The following is a 13,729-nucleotide window of genomic DNA, read 5'->3' as shown; positions in this document are numbered from 1 at the left end:
TGTGCACGCTTGGAGAACAATGGCGCTACGCTCTCTATTGAAGGAAACTACATAAAAGAGAAAGTATCGTAAGTATTTTATTAGCCCTCGGGAAGTGCATGTAAGTTTTGCAGTGCGAGTTCCGTAGAGTTCTATTTCAAGACGTTGTTCTTCTTCTTGAAGGGTGCCGATTATAGTTTTCAAGGCAAATACTCACGTTGCACTTTATAGGCATATGCTTGCGGAAAACAGTAGAATTCATATGTTTATCAAACAAACACTGTGTAATATATACTCTAGATATATTTTAATTCTTAAAGCCTGAAGCCCGGGCATGTGTGATTCCATAGTTGCGATTAAGAACAGACAGGGCTTGGGCAAATAAAAAATAAACAAACTTTAGGTGATTACCGATACATTTTACAAACGGACGAGAAACCAATTCAATACACTCTACGATACACAATCCAAATATCCAAGCTATCCATATCATCGAAACTATTAGTTAATGAGAGAATTCTTTTACCTAAAAAGCTACGGCAGCATTCGAAGAGACAGACACTCAATCGTGATTTGACCCCTAAGTATGTTGACGATTTTAATACAAAAATTGAAGATATTTAATATATCCTATGACAAATCTTCAATATTCATCAACTCGACCAATTTATAAAACTACGAGAAACTTATTAACTGTGAATTTGTCGGTTCGGAATGACAAGTGCTCAGACGAACGGTATGCAAATGACAAAACATTTTCAAATATTTAGTAAATTTCTTGACTCCCTGTCCCTCTGCAAGTGAACGAATCGCAACTTGATTCGTGGCTTTCAGCTAATGCTATTTTTGCGAAACTTTCAGCAGTATATTGATTTTAACCAGCGATTAATTATGGATATATTTGTCGTCAATAAATTGATAAGATTATACATAGTATAGTTAGTGACGTATACTTTTGCTAATTATAAGACAAGTAGCAAAATTATTACACTTCAATTTTTCACTGGCTTGCAAACTCTTCTATGTGAATATTGATCAATTAATTCAAACATCTGCTAAAACTGCGAATATTTCTCTCTTAAGGCTATCAAAATACGTTTATTCACGGTTTATTTAAATATACATCGGTTGCCAAGGAAATTTAAACACGCAATGATAAAAAATCAAATGGAGTCAAATAAAATCTTTCACATATCCCTGAATAAATTTTAACCGGAAAGGAAATTAGTTGATAGGAAGACGGTATGATTTCCTTTCATAATAATTGCTTATGCAGTACTTTCCAATTGTATCATTTCAGCAGAATATTAAAGGTGACCCTTGGGCTTCTGCTAAAAGTTGTTTCGAGCCGTTAACTTAATTTACAATTTTCAATGCAGTTATCCCAATAAATTACTAAAACATTAGAAAGAATTTTGCTTTTTGTATTATCATAGAACTTTTAACTCTGTTTACTTATAAAAGTTTCAATATCTTTGTAAAACAAAAACATTTGTTAGAATAATAAGAAAAAGATTTTACTTAGAATAAAAGTCCATCACCGTCTCGTTCATAATCACACGTGCCTAAAAAATTCGCTTTCACGTGTTGTCTTCAGTATTCTATCGGAAAGAATAGCACAAGTAGTTAATCCTTCTCTCGCAAACCGAGAAAACAGAACAAAAGGATATATAAGAATAGTGTGCAGAGTGTGTGGTAAATTTGCATTTTTCAATTAAAAGATTGACTTAAAATTGTCTGAATTTTCTTGCTTCTTATTCGCAGAAGAAAAAATACAACATTTTTGGATAGAGAAGTAAATAGTTATACCGAAGAAGAGAATATAATTTCTCTATGAAATTTTCAATATTTATATTTACGCACAGTAGCACGTTTCAACGTATAGCTGAAGGCGAGCATTAAGCTCAATTTAAAAACAATTAATTTTAATTTTTAGCAAATAGCACTGCTGAGGAAGTCTATATTATGTTTGCACAAGCGTCGCAAGAAAAGAAAAGTGACTTACAAACAAAATAACGCAAACGAATAGAAGTAAGGACCAGCTTAAGTCATATGACTCTGGCCCGTAAGGTGTTATAACCTTGTGAAGCAGCCAAACAAACAAAGAGCTCATAAGTAGAGCTTAAAATTGGCACTTGGAACTTTTCCAAGGCGATTAGGCCAAACTATTTCAATTTTGATGCTTACCTATCAGCAGAGCATAGAGGCATATATTAAGTCTCTCAGAAAAGAGAAAGAGAGTCGATAGGTAGCCGGTCGGTAATTGTTACGCCTTTACCAACTGAGTGAATGCTCAGTTGGTCCATGACCAAGTATGGTCAAACCACACTGAGGCTTGACGCTTGTCGCGACGCTTACCTACGCGGCCATACGGCAACCGCATGTTTACGGCTGTTGCAGAAGACTAAAATATTAAAGAGTAAATTGTAAAGAGTAAAATATAAAAAACGACTTTCCGAAGGAACCGTTGGTTTCAAACTACGTTTCTTGAAAATGTCTAAATTATTGGAATAAAGGAACTAAGAACAGTTTGCGTTTGCCAATAAACCTACTATAAATGAAAGTATTGTTATTATATTAACTTTTCCTTTTTTTTGTTGCAACAGCATGGCTACGTGAACGTTTTACATGGATTTAAAAAAATCGCAAGTACTCTCGCAAATTTTAACAATCTTAAAAAAAATGTTTCATATTGAATTAAATTTTTCATATTGAATTAAATTTTTGTTATGGGGAATTGAGTTACTTCACGTTGTTCCAATAAATAAAACATCTTAAGCGGATGAAAGAAAGGGTCAAAGACATTAACCATAAATTTTTTAGGGTGTTTAAGAAGTTGTGCTTGCTTAGTTATTCACTGTCTTTGAATATCCGAAGCAGCACGTTTTCCATAGTAAGTGTAACGCGGTGACGGTCAGCAAGAAAGTGGGAAAGAGAGGAACAGAGAATGGTCAAAGTCTAATGGACGTGTGCCCAATTGTTAAATGTTATATTTTCGTCGATTGAGCACTCAGTATAGCCACGGCCAAGTACAGTCTATAGCACTGAGCGAATACCTCTGAATAAATGTAGCGATTCTCATCCACTCGGCTACTCATGCAAGCTACTTGTTGACTCACAAGAACGGATCAAATCGTATCATTTATGTTCGACTAATTACTTGAACTGTGGCCCAATATCGTGCTTTTGCTTGCTTTTATTTATCCATGTTATTTTTTTGTCCTTTCCTAATTTCAGGACATTTTAAACAAGGTTTGAAGTAAAAGAAAAGCGTTGATCATTTTAATTACTGTACTTTTATGTCACCTCGTTAATCACAGGAAAGCTTAAACAATAAAAAAATGAGAGATGATATAAAGAAAATCATCTATAAAAAATTTAACAAGACTTCCTAAGAGAAAACATTTTTGTAACGCGTAAGTGTTTGTGCCTCTATTGAATGAGTTAAAATAGAGGAAAAGGCTGCAGTTTATTAGATAAACACTATTGAAACAATTATATGCACTTTACCACCGAATTGTGCCAATGATCTTCGTTTTAGGCAAAAATATATTAAACGTGATGTTCAGTTCTTAGATAATCGATAGTAAGCAATAGGAGGCGTGTAGCGCGTATATTCACATATAATGCAAAGTTTATACTTTCTGTTTAAAATTTTATTAATTTAGGAAATAGAAAGGTGGAGAATGAATCAACGATCGGATCGACGGACGTGACTATGATCCCTCTATGACAAGGAACGGGATCGCTGAAGGCTATTTTTGGATGTTGCAAACTGCTCGAACGCTTTAGTAACCTAATATCTTTTGCTGATGGCTATAGAAATGAATAAAAATCTTTCTATATAAAAGAAATATTTTTCTATTGCAGTTTTTTTTGTTGTTTTTTTAGCTTTTATTCATATTATTTTTCCATTTAATGCTTTAGTGCCGAAGACTCCCTCGGGGAGAATATATGACAGATTCACTGCTAACATTGAAATCATTCTTTTTTTTTTTCTTCATGACTTTCATTGGCAAAATGAGGTGAGCTGGTGTTGGTGAAAACTTGTATTTGCATTAAAGTGACCTAAAAAACAGAATGCATTTTCGTTCGCTTTTTCGTTTAACATTTTGTTTAGCATTTAGATCGCTTAGTTGGTTTGATTTATAAATTTTTCAACTGTGTCTGATCCACTTGACGAACATTGTGAACGAATTCTACGCTATATCGCTTATGGTAAAGTGTTAACCTAAATCAAATCAATCCGTCCTCATTCTGCTTTAAAATTAATTTTGCATTGTAAAACTGCGCCTTTTTCCCTAAACAAAAAAAAAAAAACCAAAACCTTACAATCGAAAGGGAGGATTTTAGATGTTAGGTCAAATTTTTGAGCTTGAAAAATTTTTCTTAATGTAAAAGGTAGTTAAGGGAGGTGGGGGAAAAGGCATGCAAATAGTGTTATACGCGAACGCTATTTGATAAAACCTACTGTATTGCTTGACTGACTTTTACAGCGAACAAATTACATACAAAATAATAGAAGAATTCTTTCTCTCCTTTTGCTTAAAACTGCAATTTTCAATATGCCAACAAAAACACAAATCTTGAGCTGTATGCCCTTTAAAAAGAAATCCTATCCTGGTGTGCTGTTTTTTTTTTTTTTTTTTTTTTACACACTTTCGCTGAGTTTAATGCTAAAAAGCAACAAAATTTCCCTTTTTCCAGATGCTTTGTGTTTCGCTCGTTTTGTGGTTTGTATGATGGCCCTGATGGTTGGCTAGGGTTTGCGTTGTGTATATTTTAACATTTGTGCTATACCCTGCTGCTGGGCGAATAAGTTTATATGACAACAACATCGCATACTCTAAGCGATATGTTATCGCCAACGTACGTAAGGGATTTCTTATATGTTATGCACAACATGTACAGTATGTATGTATGTATGTACGCATAGTTACAACATATATGTAGACTTGAGATGATATAAAAATACCACAAAGTATAAAAATCTCCGAAAAATACAATAAATTTTATGCATTACAAAATGTTATTCTTCTTCGAGTGCACATGTATTTATGCGTGCTTGTGTGCTTGTGTGCTTGTGTGCTTGTGTGCTTGTATAAGAGTGTAACTCCTTTTCTCTTTTTGTCATAAGTACGTGAATGCAAGTGTGAATTTTGCACTTACATGGTAAACTTTTTATTACATGGCTGTCTGTCGGCGTTAGAGTGACTGAGACGCTATGCGTTAGCACGACCTTCTTTTACATAAAGTTTGCCAGGAATAATCGCTTCAAATATCTCTTCTCATGCTTACGTACATACGTACATACGTACATACATATACAATGGAATAGTACACTTGTTTTCCCACCCTCACTTCAATATCTTTATAGATATGTTGTATATGCGTGTGCTTGTGCATTTATATAGATACGTACACATCATGAGTATACTTATTTACAATTGAAATATTTTTTTGCTTTTCGTTCAACTTTAATTTTTACTAACTAGTGAAGGAGGTATACTTGTTTCGTTTGTCCGCCTGTCTCGTCATCTATGCTGGAAAATGTCGGGGACGCAATTTGCTAATGAAAAGGTAAAACGCTTACCCCAATAGTTGCCAAAGTTGGCAGTCTACACATATTACGAAGAAGGGAAAGGACATTTACAAATTATTTTCCTAACCAATTGTAGGAGACTTACTTACAAAAACACTATTAGAGGACATATACGTCTTAAATTTCTTAAAAATATTTACTAAGAATAACAAGCAGAGGTTAGTTGATAATGCATTTAATGAACCAGTAGGCACGCCCTCTGTGTAACGAAAGAATTAAGCAATTTTCATTAATTATGATAAGTATTGAAGATTCACATCGACGCGAATATATAATAATTTTGTTCCTTGTTATATCTTTTGGGTAACAGCAGTAATTGTAATAATATTGACAATAATGACAATACAATACAACGACAAGTGTTCATGTCGTTATGAATGTGTGTCTGTGCGTCTATTTGTTTGTTGTGTGTATTTGTTTTTCTGTGAATGGGAAAGTGTATACATATATATATATATATATATATATATAAACATTATTCAACAGTTAAATATTATCGTTACATTACATTTCTTTCTCTATTATTTTTCCAAGTTTGATTATTTTCCTTTAAGGTTAGTTCGGTGTAGATATTGCGTAGATTTGTGAGCCGTAGAAAAATGTACATAATGCCACAACTAAACTCGTACCGACGTTAACTGTACGTTGGCTACCGAGTTTCGTAACTGCTTCATTGGTGATAACCCAAGGAGATCGCGGTGACGGCACTACCGGTGGAGTTTTATGCGTCTTCTCGTAGCTATTTCTTGCTGGCAACTGCGTATGAACTAAAGTATAAAAGAAATTCGGATAAAAAGGAATAAAACTCTTTCCGCAATATCATTTCGAATGCATATTTATAAAAATAACATTAAGTACATACGCATACAATTCATATGTATTCAACTGGAACTAGGTTACGTTTCAAAGGGTATAAGTGAAAGAAACCAAATATAATTTTAATAGCTTTTAAAATTCATCGCCATGACAACTTGATGGCAAAGAAAAGATGTTTTAAGGACTACTACACAGAGCGCCCTAGCTGCCTGTGGTTCCGCATGAATTACCAGGTGAATGCATACAGACAGCAAGTGCCGTCAAGAATCAAAATCCATTTAACTCTGTAAGAACGAGCTACACAGAAGACAGCTATGAGGTCGTCTTCTTAGAATACAATTGGGAAAGACTATATCCTTCCTAAACCATTTCATAGTAGTACACAACATTAACGTTCCATATGTAGCTCGAATATGTTTTATTATTAAAACTAATTGCTGTTCAAAACGCGGACCACTTTATTGTCTGGTAAGCGTGATAGTTGCAGTTTTTTATCGTTACGACAGCTCCGCTATTTCATGTAGAAAACCTTACAGATTTGCATAAGTATCGTGAATCTTAGTTGAAAGAGCAAGGGCGAATGTGTCGTCAGCCATAAGCCTGCAATGCCAATTTCCCTTCTTATGTAAGTTATAACTATTTACTCGATTTTCCGCCGAGGATTTTTTTTTGCGAGGATAAGAGTGGCAGCGCCGAGCTCATATGGTCGGGGTGCTATGTAAAATGAACATTGAGCATTGTGCTTATATTAAATAAAGTGTAACCAGCTATAGTTTGTCGAAAATTAGATATATGCCCATGAAATTTATTTAAATTGGGTATATTGGTTAGGACTAAAATATTCTGCAAGCAGTAGAAGTTGTTAAAGAAAGACAAGTTAAAATTATAGGTAAGATGTGATATTGAGAACAATGGGATATTATGTATATTTTCGAGTACGTCCGTTTGACCACAACTCTCACAAAAACTGGCGGCTTTGGAATCGAACGTATGAGTATCCGCAGAAAAGTCTGTTGGGAAGTTTGATCTCCACAGGCTTTATACGATACGATAACAGAAAAAACCAGGATCTTCTTAGCCGTTTAATCAACTGTCTCAGTTAAAAAGGAACCAAAGTAGTTGGGAGCCGAGACTTAACAAGCGTCGTAAAAAAGTTAATCGTTCGCTGGTCAATAGTTGCTAGTGCCAACATTCAGAAAATTAGAAAAGCGTCCAAGCAGAACACAAACGTTCCGGTTGCTATGGAAAACAAGGTGGTACTGTGCCTTACCTTCTTCCCATCAATGATGACAAACGGAAGTTTAAATATATAAAAACGATTCAAATTACTATTAAAAACAGGACAGACAGTATCGGCAGGGCGGAAGTGCGAAAATCGTGCTTGGATGAATGCATTAACGAGGAGTATTGTGCGAACGGTCATGAATTGTGATGCCAGATTTTTTTTCCATAAAAACTAGATTGTAAAACCACATAGGCTTGGGCGAACATTTACCTTACATTTACATTAAATTTACCTTCCACTCTACACTCTAGCCTTTATGTGCAAAAAAGGGGAGTTACAAGCGATCAAATTATCTGTTTTTTACTTCTTTGAGGTTTTATGCTTATTAATCATAAGGCAAACGAGGCTGAATGTTTAAAATTATTTTGTGCTCTCCTCGGCTGAAGACATATTATCTGCCCAAAAATGGGTCAAACCTAAAGTGAATATGGTAGACACCGCGATCTAGTAGATTAACTTTTCCTTAATAATACGAGCGATATGGGTATGAAATAAAAGCATTTGGAGAATAGAATGCGAAGAGCATCGTAGGGGGTGTATGAGATTCGGCGCCCGCCGAAAATAACTTTCTTACTCGTTTTGATTAACACGAAATTTATGGCAATCGGTCAGAAATTGGTGGATGAGTTATATATATAATAATGTAACTTTCTTGACAGCCCATACAATTTCGATTAGTCTCCAAAAATAGGTGAAACTTCCTCACTTCCGCAATTAACTAAAATAATGCCATTTCACAAGTTTTGATAAGGTGCGTTTTACTACAAAGGAAAGCTGCGGGCAGACGAAATAATTACACAACTACGCAGGTCCTGCATTATATTGCATCGGCAACCCTTTTTTCTTTGTTAAATCAATTCTCATTTTTTCGAATTTAGAAAATATAATATTGTAATACTTTAGGACATTTCTTATTTGTAAGGTGCGTCTCCAACGAAGTAAACCAGAATTGCTTCGTCATTAAGCATAAAAATTTCCGGGAAACATTCGAAATTATTTCCGAACGCATTTGATGGCGATAAGATTTTGAGAATGGTCTTCGTTTTCAATGTCTTGCTTATGATGTTGTCTTTTCGTTAAAGTGTCTGTAAATTTTTGGCTAACACTTGCATTCTGAGCAACATCCTAGTGGTGTCAGAAGTCACAAGGCGCTCCCAAACAATATGTTTTTCGACTTTCATAACTCTTTTATAATAAAATTGATATTGAAGGGTTGTATCCCTGCCTTGAATTATCAAAGTTGATACGAACTTACAAAGATTGTGACAATGAAAAAACATTCTCTTATGATTATAAAACGGTCACAATGCCAGAATAAGCCTCAAGATAGTATTTTCTACGGCTTGCTGATAGTTAGTTTGTCAGTGCTTTAATTTGGTATAAAAAAATGCATGATACCTTGAGCTTATTTTTACAGACAGAAACCTAGGCTGGCCCGTAAACCTAGTAAAGACCAAAAGTTTACCATGGCATTAGCAATTTTAATACGAGAATACCCAAGCAAGTCGTATCTTGTAAAGCAAGATGCTAGGAGCAAGATGCTCTCATTGAACGCCGTTTCGTTAAACTGACACAAGAAATGAAACCGTCTTGAACGAGCGAGACGCTTGACTTATTTTCATTTTATTGTGTTTGTTGGCTTTTTATCACAGTTATACTGCGGTTGTATATTTGTAATCCGGCCTGTCTTAATGCGTTATTCGTACAAAACAACATTTTCAGTTGTTTTAAGTTATTGAGTTGATGCTTTTATGGGCTTCTAAAGGGAATTGTGCTGTATTCCTTTTGTAAAATTATATATAAGCGAATGTATATATAGTAAACGCTTGACTTGTTTAATTTGTACTCTCTGCACTTGAAGCACTTTTTCAATTGTAACTTACCTTCCGCTCCGTTAATCAAACCATTTGCCGCATTGATGTTATTTGGTCCCGAGACGCCAACGCCAACTCCGTTTGTGCTACTTTCTCTATTGCTACTATAAACATTACTACCACTGGCACTACTGCTACTGCGGCCACTGTTGCTATTACTATTTCCACTGTTGCTGCTGCTTACGATGCCATTAGAAATTTCATTTTCCTTTAATGTGTTGCTGCTGAAATGTGTCCCCTTAGCTCGCACAACCTCATTGAGATCTTTATTCATATTTAATGGAGGTTTGCGGCGTGGTGTTGCTGTGGTGTGTACGTATGGCGTCGGTGTAGTCGTCGGTTTTGGCGGCAAACGTAGCTCTGCAACAAATTGAACCAATTACTACAATTTAATGGATTCGATTAGAAAATTTCATATTTTCCACTACATGTTACAAAGACCGTAAACATAATCACAAATGTGCATGCATGTGTATCTGTGCTTGTATGCCAACATATGGTATGTGGGTAAATCTGGATTCTAACTTGCAGTCGCACTCGCACACAACAGCCATCAACACTAGCCATAATGTTATCAACATCATTATTTTTGGTGCTAAAGCAGCTATTTGCAAGTGATGGAAGGGTGAAGTGCTACGGCGCTGCCCAATAAATCAATGCTGCTCGATTGCAGTTCATTTGAAATGTCAACAAATACGATGATTGAACGAATTTTTCCAATTTATTTTTTGGTAAAAATCTGGTCTGAGTTTGAATGCAAGAGAAATGCTTTCTTTTTAAAACATTTTCAAAATTGTCAAATGAAATATGATTAGTGAGTGCGCAACCAGAAATTTCGTTGTCGTCGTGCCGTTCTTATTAAAATAAAACAAATAATTTTTCTTCTTAAAGTCTTATCAAATTATGCGGAAAATTTAAGGATTTGCGTCTGCTTGATTAACTTTTCCTCGCCAATGGATTTGCAAAAGTTAAGCCAATAAGCTTTAAAAGCTACCCGACATGAGATTAAATGCGAAAAGCCCAAAAATAATCTCGCAGGGTTTAATGTATTTTGAACTTGTTAACTGAAAATTAACTGAAATAGTTTTAAATGATGCTTTAACGAATTGCTAGGAATCAATAAAAACAAATATTAATTGAATCCAATATGAATTGACCGTGATTTAAAGATGTGAAGGAGGAACCTTTCGGAGGTTGCATTCAAACAAATGTAAAATTTTTTTCTCGTTAGAATTGAATGTAATGCTTAACTCTGAACATAGGTCCACCAATTGTAATATGATTGGAACATTTTCGCCCTGAACATTTTTAGCAAAATGTTTCTGTTTTGAAATTAAATCCTAACCTGAAGCTTTAATGTTTTTCTCTCATTTCCTTCTTTCACTTACGTATGAACTTTAATTTTTGCAATTTCAAGAAAACATTTTTGAGCTTGTATTCGTTTATTGTCCCAACCGAGTATTTCAACCATTCATTCTTACATTTATTGTTTGCGTGACAGACGGTCTTTGGCAAAACGAAAGAGAAAACGAAGACGTCACATTTTTTTAGTGATTACTGCGATTGCCGAGCTTATTGTCCTTTAGTTGGAAAGTAGTTTTCGTGCCGCTCTACACGACTTGGCATATTGTGACTGACTGATTGCTTGTGTGTCCCTGCATCTCGCACAACTCATACGTAAAATCTTACTACATCTGCTCGGTAACGATAAAACGCCTTTATTGAATGCTTACGATTCCCAATAAATGTAGTCAATGAATAACAAAGGCAGAAAGCGATGAAAAAAAAATTGGGAAAATAATAATAATTCAAGCTGAATACAGAGAGCAAAACGCAAATATATACACATATGTATAGAGTGCGCTGCGCTGACTTTACAAAATGCTACTTGATTTATAGTGTCTGATCACTGGCAAATACACGGCACACACACATATACACCTATGTATAACCATTTTCTTTTTCTCTTCCTTTTTGCCTTTGAAAATTCCAACTAAATGCGCTTACTTGTATCTAAAGTTTAGTGTCGTGCTTTATTGAGGTTCAATATTTATTTAAGCGAGTCTTAGATATTGCAATATATTTATAAGTGTGTGTGTTTGTACGAAAAATATACTTTCATATATGCACATTTGCTATACGTACCTTGCAAACGAATGCGGGCCTCACTTTTGCCTAAAGCGTTTACGCTGGAGCAGCTGTAAGCGCCAAAATCAGACTTCATGATATGACGTATCGTCAGATTAAGATGCCAAGTGTACATGTTAATCATGCCCTCCGATATGTTGTACTTGTTGCTGTTGTGCAGTTTTAGGTTTCCTGCTCACGTTGTCATTGTCGTCGTACAATTTTGTTGCAATATTTGTTTTTTTTTTTTTTTTTTTTTGTTTATATAAATTTTAATTTAGTTTTATGTTTGAATGTCATGAAAATAATGGCGGCAAAATGGGATAGTAAAACATATAGAAACACAGAGATATACATAGATAGTTTTGCACGCTAAATATAGATATGAACGTAAATTTATAAACAAACGCAAAAAAAAGAAAAATTTGCCATTTGCCATAAAATCTTTTCTTCGCAAAAATTCTTCAAGAAGCGAAAATTTTTAATATAAAATATGTCAATGTTTTGTCGCTATATCTTTGCGTCTTTTCGTCTGTCTGCCTTTCTGTATATCTGTCTGACTCTCTTTTCGTTGTGCACATGTTCTTTATACTGTTTATCTGTCTGTTTGCTTGAATTGAAGCTTTACGTACGTACACAACACATAGATGACTTACCCTCGTTGCGATACCAGCCATTTAATGGTTTTGGATAAACCTCCACAATGCATTCTAACGTTACCTCTCGCTCGACTGGGGCTGCCACCAACTGATTTACGGCTTTGATGGATGGCGGAACTGTGCAACATTTTTAATAGCAGCAACAGCAACAGCATATACAACCAACACATTGGAGTAAATATAAAGCAGACAAGCACAGATGTATCAGCAGGCATCATCATCATCGTCGTCATCATCGTAAACAAAGCAAACAAACAACAAAAAATAGAAAGAAGAAAATAAATAAAAACAAATAATATTTGTGTGTAAAGGAGTTTTCAAGTTAAATTCTCATAGACGTTGTGTAAGCTATATTCGTAGCAATAGTTCGGGCGCAGCAGCAACGACTGTGGCAGGAGGTGTAACAAATTGTGGGATTAAGTGCATTGTAAAATGCTTCTGTTATTTCCTTCTGATCTGCTTTGTTATGCTTTAATTTTTTAATATTCTACTTCAGTCTCCGTCTGTTTTTGTCTTCCCTTTGCTGCCGCCGCCGCAGATGATTCGCTTTGTATTGTTTATTTAAGGAATTTAAATCTTAATTTAATGTTAATGCTAACTTGTCACATTCAACGTTACCATAACTGCCACTATGACTACTACTACTACGCTGCTGCTAATACAGTCACTGTTTGTATGGCTACTGCAAGAATATGTTTATTTTTTGTCAACAATATGAGTCAGTTGATGACGATAATGGTGTTAGCGATTTGGGAATACAGGATATATACTAAAAGATATCGTATTACTCCATTTAATGGGTCATTGCTTAAAAATCTTTAAAACATATAATCACATTCATACCATACATATACACATTAAAAGGAAAGGGGAAAAACATTTCTAATGAATTAACTTGATCTTGCTGCGCTTTTTATATGTTTACGTTTATGTTCATATATGGCTTTTATTACTTAATTAAATTTAAATTCATTAAAAAACTTATTAAGAACTGGAACTTTTTTGTTCATCACATAGCAGATGTCGCAGTTCAAAACGCGAAAAATCAAAGTGACAAGAATGCATATATATACAAACTCTCACATGGAAATTTACCCTCGTATGTTATACAAGATGCTTAACATAAATGCCACGTTCTAAGGACTGCAAAGCCTTAGGAACTATGTTAAAATCTACAATTTTGCGAAAATTTTGTCATCTAGCAAAAGGTTACAGTGCGAAAAACAATCTAAGGTATTATGTGAGAGTGTTTAAGGTTATAATTCCTCTTAAAGTTATAAGCAAGACGACGCTGCATACAGGATTTTTTTTCTTTTAATATGACCGATCAGAGGATGTTCCGTGTAGGTGCAACAATGGCGATTATAAAGAAATGGGGAGAAAGGAT

The 13,729-nt window shown here is 34.7% G+C and overlaps 1 protein-coding gene across 5 annotated transcripts in view; it reads right to left on the bottom strand.

The window, feature by feature from the left end:
• The window catches only part of LOC119640392 (protein amalgam), a 121,288-nt gene that overhangs the window by 25,022 nt on the left and 82,537 nt on the right, over positions 1-13,729 (bottom strand). For 4 of the 5 annotated variants that reach the window (XM_038038384.1, XM_038038386.1, XM_038038387.1 and 1 more), the window contains 4 exons: positions 12,340-12,459; positions 11,702-11,875; positions 9,566-9,916; positions 6,030-6,348 (listed from right to left, as the gene is read on the bottom strand). In XM_038038384.1, the coding sequence (XP_037894312.1) occupies positions 6,137-6,348; positions 9,566-9,916; positions 11,702-11,875; positions 12,340-12,459 (857 nt within the window). In that variant the 3' untranslated portion in view covers positions 6,030-6,136. Of the gene's footprint in view, positions 1-6,029; positions 6,349-9,565; positions 9,917-11,701; positions 11,876-12,339; positions 12,460-13,729 lie in introns of those variants that run through there. The other variant, XM_038038385.1, reaches the window with a different exon arrangement.

This window comes from Glossina fuscipes, unplaced genomic scaffold, assembly GCF_014805625.2.
Source record: "Glossina fuscipes isolate IAEA_lab_2018 unplaced genomic scaffold, Yale_Gfus_2 121, whole genome shotgun sequence".
Classification (NCBI taxonomy): domain Eukaryota; kingdom Metazoa; phylum Arthropoda; class Insecta; order Diptera; family Glossinidae; genus Glossina; species Glossina fuscipes.
This window is presented reverse-complemented; position numbering and strand designations above follow the sequence as displayed.